The 19,017-nt window shown below is 50.7% G+C and overlaps 1 protein-coding gene across 2 annotated transcripts in view; it reads right to left on the bottom strand.

Annotated features, from left to right (window-relative positions):
• The window catches only part of Fbxo21 (F-box protein 21), a 33,370-nt gene that overhangs the window by 7,079 nt on the left and 7,274 nt on the right, over positions 1 to 19,017 (bottom strand). The window contains exons 4-11 of one of the 2 annotated variants that reach the window (XM_051176517.1): positions 16,267 to 16,388; positions 13,574 to 13,720; positions 13,204 to 13,340; positions 11,618 to 11,754; positions 7,801 to 7,980; positions 6,904 to 7,036; positions 2,667 to 2,878; positions 1,289 to 1,446 (exon numbers count right to left, since the gene is read on the bottom strand). In XM_051176517.1, coding sequence (XP_051032474.1) covers positions 1,289 to 1,446; positions 2,667 to 2,878; positions 6,904 to 7,036; positions 7,801 to 7,980; positions 11,618 to 11,754; positions 13,204 to 13,340; positions 13,574 to 13,720; positions 16,267 to 16,388 — 1,226 coding nt within the window. The remainder of the gene's footprint in view (positions 1 to 1,288; positions 1,447 to 2,666; positions 2,879 to 6,903; positions 7,037 to 7,800; positions 7,981 to 11,617; positions 11,755 to 13,203; positions 13,341 to 13,573; positions 13,721 to 16,266; positions 16,389 to 19,017) is intronic. The other variant, XM_051176518.1, reaches the window with a different exon arrangement.

Here is a 19,017-nt window from a genome sequence, read left to right as displayed (position 1 = left end):
TCAGGAGAAGCCATGGTCCTGTGGCCAGCGGAAGGGGAACCAGCCAAAGCGAGCACAATTGCAGCCACTCCTACGCCACTGGGTCACTGGGCCACAGACTTTTGGTTTTTGTTATACTGTGACTGCAGACTGCTACTCCATGTGTCTGCACACAGGCAGTGAGGGGCATGAGGCTTCAGCAGGAACCATTCAGAACAACTAAAGCTAAGTGCTCACTTTACAGACTGCATCAAGCAAACACACTACATGAACCATTTCTAGAAACTTCAGTACCTGGTTTGAAGATGTTTACACCCACTTGTAGGGTAGACAACTGCTACTCCTGGTATGCTACAACCAAGAGTCATGAATGATGACAGAACGCCTTCATCACCTGTCATATAGCAAAGCCCCAGGACATTTTCTTAAAAGCATAGTGACTTTCAGAAATGAAGAACTTTGATTTTCACTGGATTCAGCTCCAAAAGTCGAAGACTGGCCTGCGGGAGCCTCCAGAGCACCTGGGGAGCATGTGGGCCCTTTACGTTCCCCAGGGACCCATGGAGGTGAGGTGCCTGCAGACATACGGCACTGACCCTTCTGGCCTCTGATGGGTCACATCATTCATGTGGGGACCGTTCCTGTTTTCTGAGACCCTGACACTCCAGACCTTAGCACTTTTACCTCTGGACGGGCAGAACAAGCCTGATGGTTCATGCCATAGCCCATCACCAGGCTCCTGGCTTCATGTCCTCATGGACAAGGTAAAGTGGAGGTGGCCTGCAAAGCTCCAGGCTCTGCATGTATGAAATGCCTGGGTCCCAAACAGACTTAGCACCCATGAGAGCACACTGTTCACCACATCAGTACCCACGTTCCTTCCCTCCCTCCCTCCCATTAATAAGCCAGTGTGCTCCCTGCTGGTCTCTGCAACCCCATCTACTCCCAGCTCAGGACCTCCCCGCCCTAGCCCGTCAGGTGGTGATGGCCACAAGCGCCTACCAAAGGTCACCAAGTACACAGATTGTGCAGGGGACTGCAGTTTCCACCTGTGGCCACATGAGGGCGACTAAGGCCAGCGCTGCTAGAAGCCAGGCCTGGAGACAGGGAGACAGGGAAGCCAGGCCTGGACCAGGAGTCGGCTGGCTGGTGTGGACAGTAAGAGAGCTAGAGCAAGGACCTCATGTTGGTGTACCTGTGTGTGATTAGCTACGGACAGCTGTTACCCCTGAACACACTGAACACACTGGTGAGCTCTGCCTACAGCATGGCCAGCCAGGGACAGGTGGAGAGCCAGCAAACACCTTACCTTGGGCTGCGTATCTGCAGGAGCCATCCTCCACCAGCACGTTGTAGAAAGGCTGATGGTGGCCATGAGGCAGACTGTGCACATTCATGTTGCGGATCCACTCGTGGCCCATCATGCAGGTGGGGTCCCAACCGTAGATCACACAGTTGTAGCCATACCTATGGAGCAGGTAAGATGGCAAGTGAGCTCCCGGGAGCTCAGAGCTGTGGAGGAGGCAGGAGAGCCAGGCCGGGGTGCTCCCACGCTCTTTGTTCATTACCTACTGCTCTTACCCCAGGTGAAGTCACTTTTAAGGACACCCTGTCCCTCTTTACAAACCCTACTCTCACCATCAGCAAAACACAGTCTGGAAAATAATCTTGCTTTTTTTTTTTTCTAGACAGTTTCCCTCTACAAAGCCCTGGCTGTCCTGTAATTATGTAGACCAGGCTGGCTTCAGCTCAGAGATCCGCCTGCCTCTGCCTCCCGAGTGCTGGGATTAAAGGCGTGCACCACCACTGCCCAGCTCTGAGAAACATTGGCGCAGAGCAAGAGGCTACCTTTGGTAAGAAGAGGGTAGGTAAGAGTGGGCAGGGGAGCCCCCTGCCCCAACACTAGCCCTGCTAGCACAGAGCTGAGAGGGGAGGAGGCTGTGGTGTTCACTACTAAAGCCAGGACACTGGGAGCACAAGCTGCCTCCCGTGCCATTCTCTCCACTCTTACATGTTTGCACATGCCTGTAAGCAAGTTAAGACAGTAGTCACTAAGTGAATGAAAACCGTGACCTCTGACAGGGAAGGTGTTTGCTGGTTACCCTCTCAAAGACAATGGAAGGGTGCGGAGGAGCCACACGTCAGCAAGAAAGACCGAGTGGCCAGATAGAACCACCTTTGCCAGTGACGGAAAAACACCACCAAGTGTCAACCTGCTGCTGTGTTCACAAGCACACCAGGGGCATGCTGTGGGGACAGTAATCACAGCTCGTAGGTTGCTTGTGGGACATGAACCCACGCCAGCACTTTGAAGTTAAACTCTGCCTGGTGAACAGACATGGGCAGAACTATAGCTCAGAAAAGCCCTGCTAACCCAGATCAGAGATGGCAGGGATGGAGAAGGGACAGCAGAAGGAGGAGGGGCTGGGGCCACAGCTCAGCGAGATTCTAGCTTGGTCAATCCTCCAGAGTCCCTTAGGGCTAGGAGCAGTCAGCGTCCAGGGAAGATATCACACCTCACAGTTGGAGGCGGGGTGCAGACCGGCCATGCTGTCTGGCCTGTGGGGGGTGCTCAGTCAAACGACCTGAGGCACCAGGGTATGCCTCTGGGACCCTCTTCCCTCTTCGGCGTGGCTGTGGCCCTGGCAGTGTGCAGACAGCTACGGAAGCCGGGGGCAGGCACTCACCTCTTGTGCTTCATAACGAGCCCAATGGAGTAGCAGACATCTCTGTGCTTCTCCTCAGAGCGCAGCTTCACCTCTACGCCCACCTCCTCCTTCTTGCGCTCAATGTGCTCTAGTGTGTGCTGCACTAGGTAACCCACTGCCCCGTGCTGCCCGGGGTCGAGGGTCTGGATGTGCTGGAGGATGTCAAGCACCTTCAAGACAAGACAGAAAGACTAGGAGATAATATTTTCGCCAGGCCTTTTCTTTTCCGAAGCGTGGGATCGACTCCTACCCGTGTAGCCTGACAAAGAACGGTGATGGCATGCCGCTCGTCAACATTTCTTGGTTAGCAGCAGTACCCAAATACCCAAAGCTTGACTCAACAAAAACCCACCAGAAGCCAGTCCCCATTCATAACCCACCTCCAGGAGGGGTCTCCTAATGTGGGATGATCATGCCATTTGTCCTGTGTAGCTGAGAGCAACCCATCCAACAGTGAGCCTCTGTGGAGTCTGCCACAAACAATGGCTGTGCTTGTGTGTCCTCGCCAGTGAGCCACCTGCAGCTCTGCCACTGTGCGCACAGCCAAACATGGACTCTTCAGGGCACAAAAGTGGCCCACACTCAGACTTATGTAAGATAGGAAGTTTTGGTTCCTTGCATGGATGTGTGAGGTCAAGGGTGAGGGATCATGTGACTTGGACCTGGTGTGCTTAAGAAGGACAGTGCTGACCGTGGCCACTATGCTCCCATGCAAAGCTATAGATCTTATGTAATGACTCCTATCTATAATTCCAGCACTGGGAAGCAGGATCCCAAGTTCAAGGCCAGTAAAGGCTACATACTATAACACTGCCTCAAGCACAAAAACAAGCCACAATCCACCCAAATAAAAAACAAAACAAACAAAACCCCAGAGGCTCAGGGAAAGCAAGGAGCCTTCTTGTTCAGGGTACCGCCTTCCACTGCTCCTCCGCTGACCACACAGAAGCACAGAGGCTGTGTCCTGGTTCCTACAGAATACAACCTCAAGCCTGCAGGTCCACCCACAGCCAGCCCCAAGCCTGCAGGGTCCACTGCCCTGTGTGCAGTGTTTGTCCACTAAGTCTCACTCTGAGCTCTTGGTTCCCCTTGCTTATCTGTCTGTTAAGACTATCTGCTGGCTATAGGTGGGCGGGGCAGGAGCCCCTGACAAAGGCCACAAAATGCTGCTTGCCATGGGTGGTCCCAGGCCAGTTCTACACAGCCTGCCATGGCACTTTCTTCCAGCCCAAATAGCCTATGCCTTAAACAACCACTTCTGAAATGGAATGCTGCTCCCATGTTGGAAAGTCTGTAGGCTCTGGGAGTCTCCTTCACTTATGTCTAAGTGAACTATACTCACCCAACCATTCCTGAACAGGAACTCTGGGCACCTCCTACATGCCAAGACCAATGCTGTGAGCACAGAGGATGGGTATTGGGGAGCACACTGTGTATACCCTGTCCTAGGAGAACTTGGTCCAGAGTGAAAGGAGGTTGGGGTGGCAATGGAGCTGAGGGGTCAGCAGAGGGCAATGCAGTATGAGCATGGCGGACACAGCAGGGGTGCTTTAGAGCATGGTGGGGAAGACGACACGACACTGTGACACACAGATGTGCGGCATGAAAGGTCAGGCAGGTGAGACAGGACCATGGAGACTTGGGAGCCAAACTGCAAGGTTAAGAAAAGCACCCCAAGGCAGCAGGGAGCCATTCAGAGCTCAGTCTATCCTGTTAAGACCCTGACTGCCACATATATGACAGAGGCCAAGCAGGGATGTCATGGGGCCATATAAGTGAGGCATTGAAGGAAGACCCTGGGACAGTACACAGGGCAGGGGAAGCCTAGAGAGCATCCACCTGGGAAGCCTGCAGGGAGACCCAAGACAAGACACCAAAAGGAGCCAGGGAACCAGTGGCCATGAGGCAGGCAGAGCATCAAAGAATCGGGAGAAAGAGCAAGGCCACTTCCTGGTCTTGTAATAGCAACAGAAGGGACTCTGGCCAGAACAGGGCCTGGGGGAGGGCTGGGACCCAGAGCTCAGGTCTGGGGGAGGGACAGGGCCTGGGGGAGGGCTGGGACCCAGAGCTCAGGTCTGGGGGAGGGACAGGAGCAAAGGAAGGTGAAGGGCGGTCAGCACACAGTGGACAAGTGTGATGTCAGCATGCAGGGAGCAGATCAGGTGGTGGTGGCCACAGGCAAGCTCAACAGGGTTGATAAGGACGACTTGGGCTGTCATTCCAGGGAAGGAGGAGGGGTGTGTCCTGCATTATAGACAAAGGACAGGTCACAGGCCACTGTGGCCCTGGCAACACTAAGTACAGCTGGCTGTCCCTTAGTCACGGTGACCCTCGGGGTGACACCTGTGGTGGGCTCAATAAACTGCAGTGGTACCTTTTTGACTTTGGCAATTGGAAACTGGCAAGAACACAATAGTGACACAGGACAGCTGAGGGGCAGAGGGAGGCTGTCAGCAGAAGCAGCGACTTTTACAAACGTGACCACCTGGCTTTACTTTCCCAAGGGCACTGGGCTCCCAGCTCTTCCGACTTCACGAAACAGAAAGGGAAAGTGAGACGGCCTTAGGTTCCTGCTCAGGGACAGACTTGTCCTCTCCCCTTCCTCAGCTCACACACACCACTCGCCCAGGCCCCTGGCAGGCTGCCTTCCTCAGGAGCTCCACCCTATGAGCCCCTTCACCGGAGAGCAGCCATGTCTAATGACTTATGGCATGGTCTTGGGGTACTGGTTCCCTAAGGGTGGCGTCCCAGCTCAGAACAAAAGGATGGGGTCCAGATGTGCCACCAGGCAGCACGTGCACAAGCAAGAGGAAACTGGTTTGAGGACACTGCTCCCAGCGAGCAGTGAGTGCCCAGTGAGACTATGGGAGTCAGCCCCACACTATGAAGGCTGTATTGACAATTCCATCACAAAGGCCCAGCAACAGGCCCATTCCATTCCTGTGACTAGGTCAGCTCACAAAGGGACCTTTGCTCTCTCCTTCCTGAACGGTCCTGAAATCTCTCAACAATCAGAACTGGCTGAACAAATTCAAAGGACTAACCTCTGGGCTGCTGAGTGGGCCACAGTTCTCAGGGCACACTCTTCCAGAACATGTGTCTATCTAGCCATGGAAGATATCTTTTCCTAAGGAATCATGACTGTCCATGTCTGTGTCCACTATGTATCTTTAAAGCCATGAACTGGTGACCCAGTATAGTCACTTAATGACAGCATTTACGTTCTTTTAAAAAATGAATGTAAAAGATTTTATTATTAGGGCCTGGAGAGATGGCTTGGCAGTTAAGAGCACTGGCTGCTCTTCCAGAGGACCAGGGTTCAATTCCCAGCACCCACATGGCAGCTCACAATTGTCTGTAACTCCATTTCCAAGGGATCTGACACCTTCACGCCAATACACATAAAATAAATTGAAATATGTTTTTAAAAGATTTTATTTTTAATTTATGGATGTGCTTTATGGGGTGGGGAGTGCATGAGGACAGAAGAGGGTACTGGATCTCCTGGAGCTCGAGTTGCAGGTAGTTGAGAGCCACCATGTGCACACCAGGGGACTGAACCTCAAGTCTTCTACACGAGCAGCAAGTACTCTTAACAGCCGAGCCATCTCCCCAGCCACCAGAGCATTTACTTTCTGTAGAAAGACTATGCCCATCTCTAAACTCTGGGAAACAGCCCAACTGCGGCTCAGAACCAAACGCCCTCTGCAGGCATTCTAAACAAACAAAGTGGACTGGTGGCCTCTTTCCAAACCAAGGGCAGAATGAATAGGCTACGACTCCTGCACACCCAGATTCACACAGAAGTGCACACAGTGTGCCTAAAGTCAGCTCTGCTCCAAAGCACCCATAGCACTGCCAGAGGTGGGGATTACAGCATGAGCAAACCTAGAACCAGACAGGAAGAAGCCTCAGCCGGGTCTTCCCATGTCCAACAGCTGCAGCAAAGCCAGCACCAAGCACTGTGTAGCCTCTCCTTGAAGTCAGGTGACTCTGGAAAGGCACCACTGGGGGCTTTGTGTCCAGTGTCAGGGGTCATTCCTGGTGACAGAAGCCATGCTTCTCAAAAGAAGAGGAATTCATTAGTGGGTCATGGCTGGAGATGGAGCAAATCCAAACTCAGTCCCCGTAACAGGAGGGTGACCTTCAACAGCCTTGGCCCAGCTACAGCTGTTCTCTCTAAAGCAAGGGCCGAACATCAAAGTAAGATAATTACCTTCTCTGGCCAGATGCCGAGATGGAAGTAGAGTCTGGCCTGGAGGAGCAGGAGCTGCACCTGATCTGGGTACATTGCCAGGTATAGGTCCAAGGAGTCTCTGAGCAGCTGGTAGGACTGGTCAATGCCTTCCCTGGGGGAGAAGAGATCAGCATCAGAGCGGGATTCCCAGTGGACGTCTAAAAGCAGCTGATACCGACTCCCAAGGCTTCCTGACTTCCAGACTCCCCACTATCACTGCGAAGCTCTTAGCAGAATCCACACTGAACATTGAGTCCGGCATCATGTTAAAACCTGCCGTTCATTAAGCAGTCACCTCAGCAACACACACAGAACTCTGAAAAGCAGAGCAGAGGCTGTGAGGGGAGCAGAGCTACCCTGGGATTACACTGTCCAAACTCACAGGGCTTATACCAATAGGAGTAAACCCTAGTTATACTTGGCAATTCAGGTGCTCTGGTGCTGGGGTTGGGGTTGGGGAGTGGGCAAGCTGCCTACACATGGGAACAGGTGTCCCCTCTGCAGTCTGCTTACTTTTGCCACCAACTAACAATCGCTCTAAAAAAACCAATCTATTAAAAACAAATTCTGCTAGGTGAATCCTATTAGGCATCAGGAAACTGATTGCAACACACACACATCAGGAAACTACAGACACTTCATAGGACAGGCTTCCTTGAACTATGAAGAAAAGAGGCACCAGGTCAGGAGAACACTAAGACACTGTGACTTCCAGTGTTTAAGCAGAGCTAAGTCCACTGCAAACACCAGAGGCTGGCTCCTCGGCACCAACAAATGCATGGTTGATGTCCCAGAAGCAGGTATCACAGGGCAGCTCACTGAACCAGCTTCTTGCTTTTGCAAGCAAGTAGGAGCAGGGGAAGCCAGGGCCCTCACCTCTTGCCCAGGCTCAACAGGTTGCCCACCATCCGCTGCAGCACCTTCTTCACATTCACCACGCCGTACAGCGCTGCGGTCACATGCTGACCAATCAAGTACTCACACTCCTTCACCGTCAGCTGCTTGCCCTTCCCAAAAGCATCTATGTAGATATAGTCGAAGATGTCCAGGGTTGCCCTGCCCAAGAGGAGCCGATAAGTCAGAATTACAGCCCGTGAAGGAGGAGCCCAAGGCAGAGGCTGAGGTCAAAGCACCACTTTGCTGTTTTCACCAGTACTATCAAGGCCTTGGCAAGTTTTAAACCAGATTCTTAATGGGGCCTTGGCTGTGGTGACCACACTGTCCCGCTCTTTAGAAGCACAAGGGTAAGGGGATGGCTCAGTGGATCAAAGTGCTTGCTGTCAAGCCTGACTGTCTGAGTTTATCCCTGGGACTCGTACGGTGGAAGGAGAACTGACTCTAACAAGCTGTTCTTGACTCTATACATAGGCGGTACATACATACATAAGAATAAACAAACAAGTGGCAGCAGAGAAGCATGCCACCTGACAGCTGTCAGAGTCCTACAGCCCAGAGGCAGGACTCCAAAGAACACCGACAGAAAGACATGGGGCATGACCAAGATGGACGCTAATAAGAGTGGCAAACAGCTGCCTACCTGGGGATCTGGGGGCCTCTGAGGACCCAAGGAAACTTACGGAACCCAGCCCAGGGCTTGGTCCTCCTCTGTGCAACCTCAGGCTGGCACCTGAAGGAGCAATGACCCTGGATCTGCTCACTTTCTCACAGTACTGCCAAGTGTGTTCTTGAGGGCTCACGGAGCAGTGGGTGCTGAGTGGTGGGGACAGTGCTCCTTCTTTTGAGCAACCCTGATCCTGTGCCCACTGCAGTCACACATTTTCTCTTTGGCTGCTAACTATCTCAGTCGGATTTCTTCCCTGAGTTGCGCTCAGAGCCCACTTTTGGCAAAGACTTGAGACTTACATAAATGTTCTAAAAGAGCACAGAACACATCGGCATTTGCTATAAGGCCACAACTTCCTATGGGCAAGCACACAGAAGTGACGAGCCAAGGTCATCACGATGTAAAACACATAGACAAAAAGTGAACATGGCCAAGTGCCAGGGCTTTTTAAAAAAAAAAAAAAAAATACCTGGACTAGTTGTGCCCCAAGCTGAACAGGGAAGACCAATCTGGGGATAAGTGAACTTCAGAGATAAAGCATGTTCAATCTGTAGCACACATACCATCAAGCCCCCCAAACAAAAACCCAAACAGCTATTCCTATACATAAAAACTAAAAGTGAAAAACCATGTACAGATAATAAAAAACACATCCCTCAAAAAAAAAAACCTAATGTCTATATATAACTACAACTTAGCAAAATTAGTCAAGCACAGTAGTGTATGACTTCAACCCCAGGGCAGAGGCAGAGGAATGTAGACCTCTGTGATTCGATCTATTTTGCAAATTCCAGGTGAGCCAGTGGTACAGACTGAGGCTCTGTCTCAATATACAAAACAGACACCACAAACAAAAACTTCACAAAATTAGAAATTCAGAAGGTAGTTTTGATGACATCAAACCAAACAGCAAGCTAATGCTGAAACTGAGAAGCATTCCGTGTGGAAGGAGATCTCTGGGCTGGAAAGATGTCTCAGTGATAAAGATACTTGCTGCCAAGTCCAAAGCCCTGAATTCAACCCCTGATACCCAAATAGTAGAAGAGAAAAAAACTGACCCCCCCCAACAAGTTGTCCTCTGATTTCTGTACACACACTTGTGTATGCACACACAGTTAAACAACAAAACCCCTCAAAATCCATCCTGTTTCTGCTTTGTAGTAAACAACATACAAAGCCAACATACTAAGCTAGAATAAACAAAACAGTGCTGTTCAGACAGTGTGACGTATCACTAAAAGCCAGAGCCACAAACCATCGGCACAGAAGACTCATCCAGCTTGGTCCTGAAGGTCAGGCCTGCACACAAGGGCCAGCTACAGCTACAGACAAACCCTGGTAGCTCAGGATAACCCTAACAGAGCAGTGTGGAAAGGGTAAACAATCTCCTCATGGACTCCCAGAACTACAGTAACAGACAGCAGGAGCCAGAACCAGCTAGAATCAGCCAGAAGCAGTTTCTAGCTTCAATCAATATCCAAGCAGAATTTGTTTTTTCTTATTTGATATAAGGGGCCACAAACTCCTGCCTCAGCCTCCCAGTGCTCTCCACACAGGCCTCCTAAGGAGATTGATAAATTGACTCTCAATCTAGTTGCAAGATCAAAAGCTAGGAACAGCCAAAGTACTTTAAGATCTGGATGCAGTGGGGGTGGGTCTTGCATTTCCAGGTATGAGGGCTCAGAGTATAGCATGGGCAGGAAGGGTGGGGCCCAGCAGCTAGAAAGGTTCTGTGTGTATGGCAGCATCACCTCTGATGGCTCAGGCGTTTACAGTTCCCTGTGTTTGTTTCTGTCATCTGCCTGGATCCTGGAGTAAAGTGATCCTCCTGCCTCGGCTTCCCAATCAGACAGGACTTCCAATACTAACGAATTATTGCACTGTCTGAGCCTGGAGTGATGGCTCAGCTCCATAATATTAGCACTCAGGACAAGAGGCTGAAGCAGGAGGATTCCAAGTTCTAGGACATCCTGGGTATCACAGGGAGTCACTGTCTTAAAGAATCAACACAATAAAAAAAATAAATAAATAAAATATTCGCTTGTATTATACGGAAAGACACTGTTACAGTACTGAAGACTGTCCTGTAATAAGTTACTAACATGCAAAAGGCACCTTACAACAGACATGCAATGGGCCAGAAATGCTCAGAACACGCTGGACCCTTAGTGGATGTCACACAGGTATCTTATAGATGCACAAGGAGGTATGTAAGCTTACCAGGGCTGCAAATAAATGTTCTTACTAGAAATATTAGGAAGTAGATATCCAGATTGCAACCATTAACTACCAGTACACTGTGAGCACATCCCATTTGGAAAACAATGACATTCTAAAGCAATTTAAAGAAACTCATAGTGATGGTGAGAATGGGGCTTCATAAATCATGAAACTGGAGGGGTAGGTGGAGTCCAGCTGCACTGCTTTTCTACAGAGCAGGGGAGAATAAGAGGGTAAAAGAGCGCACGTGTGTGCCTGTGTGTTGCACATGTGCACTGGAGGCTGTCCTTGAACTCCTGAAGCCAGTGCTTACAGAGAACACCAGCCCTACTTGGCTGCACAGCAGCCCTGTCTGGTTTTAAAGTTCAGGGGCTGCTCATCCCACTGCCCAGTACATGACATCAGGATGAGTTTTCTCCCTGACGTGGAAAAGTGCTGTTCTCCTGGGGTGAAGACTCTCCTTAGGAAAAGCAGAGGACTCCACCCAAGACAGGCCAATCCCAGAACAAACACAGCAGAGCCAGGCTGCAAGCTGCCCACCCTGGTCCCCCTCTCCTAAGCTGGGGCACAGTGTGGGACAAGGAGCCTGTTCTATGGCAGAGGAGAAAGACAAGAACCCTCTCATGGGATCCATCTTCACACTATGGAACCTTGATAGCTACAAGACCTTTTTTAAAGTTTTAAGTTAGGCTTTTGAGATACTGCAGATTCACATACCTGTGGAAGAAATACAGAAATATCCAGAGTAGTGCTTGTCACCCCCCACACAAGGACCAGTGCAAATACAGAGCAACATCAGGACCAGATCCTCAACATGACCCCTCAGAAATAGATGCCTGCTGGGTAATATCTAATTTTACACTAGAACCCGGTTCCTCAGCACCCTTAAACATGGCAAAGATGGCTCACCCTTCTGCGCCTTGGCACCACCTCAGGAGGAAGTGGCTTGGGAAGTTGACAGGCTCCAGTGGGACCCCCAGCTGCCGGGCGATGGTCAGGTATAGCAGAGACATGCTGATGGGGATCCCTGTTCTGCGGGTCAACACCTGAGGGAGGAAAGTCGCAGAGCCTCAGGAGGGCCAGCGGCTGGCTCCATCCCACGCTGGTTTCCAGAGCTACATTTAGATCAGGTACCAAATCCAGTTCACTGGCTGCTTTCTCACAGCCAGCAGAAGATGTTTGTCTTACAAAGTCAGGCTGGCCTCAAACTGTCCACCTTGATCCCTTAGCCTCCCAAGTGCTGGGCTTGCCAATGTGTACTACCCCCACCCCAATTTCCTGCTTTCAGCTTTTGTTTCTGCAGGGCTAGGCATGGAAGCTGGAGTCTTGTGCACACAGGCCAAGTTCTCCACCATTTAGCTATTGCACATACCTGAATTTTCAAATTTTTAAAATATTCTAAAAACAAAACCATTGTGACATGAAAATAACAGAAGGCAGGTCCTATGTGCCATGTCTATACTCCCAGCACTCGGGGGACTGAGGCAGGAGGACACAAAGTCCAAGACCAGCCCGGGCTACTGAACCTATCTCATAATCAGCAAGGAATGTCCCATGTCCACACAGCTCTGTTGGCACATATTATACACAGTCACCCAAGACTCCAACTGCCAGTGCCCTTTCACCCAGCAAGATGGCACTGTGCACGAGGACCACACAGCCTGCAAACCTGGAGTGACTGAATGCCAGGTTTTTTGCAGACAGCCTGCTGGCCTCCTACCAGGAAGCAAGAATATAAAAAGGTCTGTGATATGACAACAGAAACCATGCTACAGAGAACAGGACAGACAAGGAAATGGACATCAAAGATGTGTGGCTGCTGTATCTGGGCTGGGCCACAGGTTTCCAGGCTGACAGAGGCAGGCTTGTGCAGTTCAATACTCATAATCACAGACTGAGCCAACTGAGCCACAGACATGCCCACTCCTATTCACAGGGCTTGCTTACAAAAGCTACCCCGGGGGCTGGAGAGATGGCTGAGCGGTTAAGAGCACTGGCTTCTCTTCCAGAGGTCCTGAGTTCAATTCCCAGCAAACACATGGTGGCTCACAACCATCTATAATAGGATGATACATACATACATACATACATACATACATATCACCCTGTAGCAGATCTAACCCACCATGCTATCCCATGGTAGAGGAAAATGGGCTTCACTGACATATGAGAAAGAAAATAGCAAGAAATGGATAGCTCATTAGAGGTGAGCCCAAAGGACACATGCCTGTATACACATGATCAGCCTTATCTATCCACAGGGGAGTCAGGTGCGGAGCACCCTGGAACAGCAAAGTCTGCAAATGCAGTAGGTACGGGCATAGAACCTACACATCCACCCTTCCCAGCTTCAAGTCACACAATCCCCAACAGTGTTCGAATCCCGTGTGTGCACACTTGCAGGTTTAGGCAACGGATGGTGCCTACAGAGGATGCTGCAGAACCCACGGACGTGGGAGGGAACGTCAAGCTTCCTCTTATGCAACCGCACGTACCTGGTGCATGTAGAGGTTCAAGGCATTGTAGTAGTCCATGCGGTTCCCTTTGAACTTCAGCTGGTCGTAGAGGACATAGTTGATGGCGTCCAGCACTTGGCTCTGCAGTTCTATCTCCATTATCATGGAGGACTCACCTGCAGCACAGAGAACTCCTCTGGGTCTCAAGCATGAGCAAGCATACCCCAAACACTCATACCCCAAACACAAGCAAGGCACACCCTGAACACACAGTGACTGGCAAGGGCATGCATGACAGTCGAGTGCTGCCAGGCTGGGAACAGAGACAGGGTGGTGTTAGTGATTTACATCACTCAGGCAACTACCCCCAGGGGCTCTGGGGCCTGTCTCATGTACAGCATTTGCACACCTGCCCTGAAGGTCAGGCTGGGATGGCGGCTGTTAATACCACGCAGAGTTTTGCACACAAGCTCCACGATGCTGTGGATCTGGGCCTGGATGTCCCTGAGGCTGATGTCGGAGAGAGGGTTGCAGTACTGGTCAATGTACACGGCACCTGTGGGGAACACACACAGTCAGTGCTGCTTTCTTCCTCCCTGACTGCAGTGGGTGCTACCGAGCCAGCACCTGGGGCTGTGGCTTCTCACACCTCACACCATGCCAGCTCCCATCCTGGGTGCCGGCAAAGCACTAACACAGCAAGGCACTTCTTCTCCATTTAAGAAAGCAAAGCAAACCATTTTTTGGTTCAGAAAGCAGGACACATACACTGAATGAAGACACATACAATGAAGAGTACCTAATGCCCGCAAGCAAGCCCTCAGGCCACTTCTCCCCAGTCCAAAACCCAACCACTGGGAAGACTTCCTAGAAGGCAATTCCTCTTAACAACTAAGCTGAGAGAACAGGGAAGTCAGACAGACCATTCCAGGCAGTCATAGCTCTCATGGGTGAAGAATCATGGACTCTAGGGAGAACACGCCCTCATAAAAGAAGGAGCCCCAAAATCCCACAGAGCAGGGCCACGGTTTCATCGCTGGCCTCAGCCAACTTCACACCACGCCTAAGCCAGCATTTGGTTGAAGTACATTTTTACCTGAAAGCCTCCCAGTTACCTTTTAAATTCAAGAGACCTGAGGCTAGCCCAGAACCTTGCGGCTCCTACCAATACTCCAAGAACCTGAAGGTAGTTCAGAGCATCAGGGTGCCAGCCTAGACTACAGGGCTTGTGCTGTAAGCCACTTTCTCAGGCTTCTGAGCTGCTTCAGGAGTCTAGTCAGGGTTGAGGCTCTGGAGCCCGCTCCCCTTTTCCCCTCCCCCCCCTCCCCCAGCTACTGCCAATGGTTTCTATGTCTACATAGTGACCTGGATGGACGGTGAAAACTGAAACTTTGTACTTGAAAACTGTGAAACATATTTGTTTTTCATATATAACATACAGGAGACTGTTTCACTGTTCCAAACTGCTAAATGAAATCTGGTATGATGGCACACACCTTTAATCCCAGCACCCAGGAGGCAGAGACAAGAGGATCTCTGTGAGTTCCTGGTCAGAATGGTCAACACTCTGCCTCAAACAAAAGAAAACAACAACCAGCAACTCGAAAGAGCTGAGCTCCCAGCTCTCCTAAATGTAAAGAGGCAAGAGGATGCCTATGACATTCTTTTTCATTGGACTACAAGACTTTCTATACCCTTTCAGACAACATCAGACCTTCAACCATTAGCACGTATCTCCAGTAGGCACTGTGGGCTGTGGCAATCTTCTTCAAGGCCTGGAACATAACAACCCTACTTACAAGGGCTGGGCATACCTAGCACTCAGAAGACAAGCCTACAGCTAGGCCACACTCTGCATCTTAGAAAGAAAAAAAAAAAAGCAAAGAAATGCAATGAACACACCTGACACAGAAGGGACGTGGAGCAGCCACTGTGACAGCCATGGCAGCTGCAGACACCAGTGAGCTCTGCGGGCGTCAGCTGAAACTCACACAAGTGAGCCCTGAGCTGAAGAAGGGCAGAGGGACCACAGGAAGAGGGCTGCCACCATGAGGAAGTAAAGACCATCTCTAGGCAAAGGCCTGGATGCAGGAGCAGAGCTCTGCAGAGCAATTCAGAAAGGTGTGGTGCTAGGGGAGGTCCAGACCACAGGGGGCCCTGGGGAGCAAGCAACCATTCAGAAAACATGAGGCAGGTCCTACAGCGATGGGGATTAAGTGGGTCAGACACACTGGCAGACTGGAGGACAGCAGGCAGTGATGTCCGGGAAAGCCAGGACTCCTCAGAGAGGTTGCCGACGGCCTAGAGACCAGGGATGGACAGATGTGACCTCCAGGAGCAGGGAGGGATACATAAGCACACACCTCACAAGCAGAGCACAGGGGGTTTCTATCTAAGAATACAGCGTTTAAAAAGCCAAGTCACATTTTCGTACTGCTCCCCTAAGAACCCAGTACCTCCTATCACAGAGCCCGGTCATCTCACTCCCCTACACTTGGGCCACACCGCCCCGAGGAGCTGCCTAGCCTCACTGATCCCCAGGTGCTTCAGAGGACACCGATAAATAGGGTCAAGCAGACATATGAAGTAAGAGTTTTGAGTGGCAACGAACTGGTTTCACTAGCCAAAGGTCACTCACTCTGCAGGCCCACAAGTGCTTATGTGTGAGGTCAGAGGTCAACCTCAGCATTGTCCTTGGGAGCTGTCCATCTCGTTTTTTTGCTAAGCTCACTGACCAGAGAACTGCAAGTCCCCTGTCTCCACCTGCCTGGTGCTGAGGTTAAGAGCATACACCAACAAGCCTGGCTTTCTACTCCGGTTCTGGGATAGAAATCAATTCCTCACACCTGTGTGGCAAGTACTTTCCTGCCTGAGTGTCCAACACTCAACTATCACTAAGCCAGTGATGACTCTTAAGATCACTTGTGCTAACACTGAAGATGCCACTGGAATCTCTGCTGGAAGTTTGAGTGTTGTCTGCTTTGTAATCCAACTTCTTGAAGCCCACTGGCATAGCTCTCTTTTCCCTCTACCTTGGAGGGACAGCTGTCACAGGCTGCTCAGTTGGGGAAAACCCCTGTCCGCAGGCACAGAAATACCCACCTTCAAGATAGGACTCATAATCATCAGGCTGCTGCAGGAAAGCCTTGAGGTTGTTTAGGATTTTCTGTTGCCGCAGATAGTAAAGAATTTTCTTTGCGTAGTATTTCCAGGTCAAAGCTTTCCTGGAAAGCAATCAAATGAACCACTAAGAACATTAGTGCCCAGCTTCCCCCCACCTCCAATCACATCACATACTCCACTTTACCAGGACAAACACAGCTGATACACATCTGCACCACTGTTGGCAGAGGGCTCTGCACCTGACTTGACGGTCCAATGGCACTCAAACATTTGCATCTTCTGTGTCTGGAGAAGGGCTATGAACGGCATCCTGGGAGGTGAGGTGCACTGTGCTGGTCCCCAGGGCCTGCTTCCAACAATCAGGGCAAGGCTGCTCAAGAGTCCTTCTAGCCTCCTGGTTTCAGGTGCATCCCTACTGACCACTTTTCCAGGCCTCTGGGCCATCCTGAGTGCCTGACTCCCTTTTCTCCCCACCCTAACAGGAGCATCTGCCGCTGACTTGACAAAGCTGGCAGCTTTTTGGGTATTTAGTACCATCCTCCTGGGCTCCTGCTTCCATCTGGGTATTTAGTACCGTCTGGGTATTTAGTACAGTCCTCCTGGGCTCCTGCTTCCATGCTCTCCCCTGTCACCTCTTGACACAGCAGTCCATTGTTCCAGTGATAAACTCACAACAATACCATGACCTTTACTCCAAAAATTCTTCAGTTTCTACTTCCTCACACTAAAAGCCCATCTTCTAGTGAAGACCCAACACATGCCTTCGCCCCACCCTGGCAGCCTCTGAAATCTCAGATTCTACCGCCCCCACTGTTCCTTTAACCCAGTCCCTAGCTGTGTCACCCAGCAACTCCCTCAGTGAAATGTCCCTTCCCTGCCTGGATGCCTGCTGTCTGTTCTCATACCTCCTCTAAGTTCTGTTCAGGTGGCCCAAGTCAGGCCTCTCCCTATCCTACCTCAACAGGAGCCCACGACCCCTCACACTCTAGTGCACTCAGCATCTCCCCGAGCACATACCACTTCCTAACAAGGTGAGCAGCGCATGTGTTTCTATCGATACCCCGTGAACTCATGAAGGCAGAGATTTGGGGCTGCTCACAGCTGTACTCCAGTAATGTCTGGTGCACTGAGGGTGTGCAGAAGACTCTGCGTGAAGCACTTCCTCAGGGCTCTCTGACACCCAGGTCTGCAAGTGGAAGATGGGGCTAACGTGTATGGTGACCGCTAAGAAGCAGTGCAGTTCCCTCCATCCACAGACATCAGTGACAGCAGAGCTGTCTGTTCCACCTGCTTTTTAACCTCTGTTGTAGAAAGTCACCCCTAACAAACAGAGGTGTAGGGCAATGATGCATTCACCACTCAGGCCACAAAGCACAGCTCTGAGGTGCTGCCACAGTCACAGTTCATGCCTCAGTGGCCATTTCCTGCCCCTCTCTAGAGGGGCCACCAACACACATCCCTAAACTGCTGGGGATCTTTTAGGCCTTGTCTTCTACAGGGGCCCCTCCTCTGTCTCCCCACTGTTTAACCGAGTTTGGAATAAATTCATGTGAGCTTTAACTTGCTCTGAATTTTTTATTAGCAAGTAGACAGAGAGGCTAGCAAGAACGGCACCAAGCCTGAATCTGATCCTTAGCATCCACACTGGTAGAAAGGAAGAGCCAATTCCTACAAGCTGTCCTCTAACCACTCATGCACAGCGGCATGAGCTTGCCCACATATACACAGATGAACACCAAACAAGAACACAAAATAAATTCACAACTAAGTGGCTGGAGAGGCTCCACAAAATTCAAATGCCAGTTATGTGGCAAGCTGCCACTGTAGAAGGTGGTGTAGTCTTCCATCAAAAGCCCCCTGTGGGTGGAGATCAGTGATGGATGCTGGCTTTGATAGCCTTCCACTGCCAGCACAACAATGCCTATGCCCCTCTCAGAAAGCTGCAAGCAAGGCAAGCCTAGACCTCAGAGTGAGACTTTGTCTCAAGAAAATGTTTAAAAAAAGTGGGACGGAGCTGGTGACAAGGCTTGGTTGTCCCTTCTGTAATAACAGCAGCAGCTGCTGCTCAGTGCCCAGATCTGTTCATCCCTCAGAGGTGCCTCTAACTGAACCAGCCCTGCCTCATTTACATAAAACCCAATGGAATGAAATGTAGCAAAGACAGGACAAATGCTCTCCATCCCTTTTACTCATTTCTGCTTCTCCTTCAATGATCAAGTCCTGTCTTGAAATAGTACTGGAACTCATGGAGCTCAACTGTCTGGAGCAGTCAGTCCAATATGCTCTATGTCTACCACGCTGCTGCCCCAGCTGGCACACCGTTGTCCCACAATGCCTCACACAGCCCCACACTGAAGGGAGGGACTGACAGTACTCATGCTGTCTGGCTCCAGGAGCCTACAGGCTCTGGACTCACCTTGTACATTTGTGACACAAGCCTGAGAAGCAGCCATTTCTCCTTGCATTGGGAGAAGCGGTGGCTGAAGATGAAAATCTGCAAGCTGAGACAGCAATTTCTACTAGGCTGGTCATGAGTTCACACTGATACCTCCAATTCAAATGGAGATATATACAGCTTTGACCTCCTTCTGCCTTCTGTGTGTACCCTTATTCCTGAATAGTTCTGCCCTTCCATGATATCAGAGTTGACATGACTGGCATTACTGCACATCTCCATCCTACACACAGGCCTGCCCCTGAATATAAAGAAGCTGGGTAATCTGCACATCA

The sequence above is a fragment of the Phodopus roborovskii genome, unplaced genomic scaffold (assembly GCF_943737965.1).
Source record: "Phodopus roborovskii unplaced genomic scaffold, PHOROB, whole genome shotgun sequence".
Classification (NCBI taxonomy): domain Eukaryota; kingdom Metazoa; phylum Chordata; class Mammalia; order Rodentia; family Cricetidae; genus Phodopus; species Phodopus roborovskii.
Note: the sequence above shows the minus strand (reverse complement) of the source record. Positions and strands in the feature narration are given on the sequence as shown.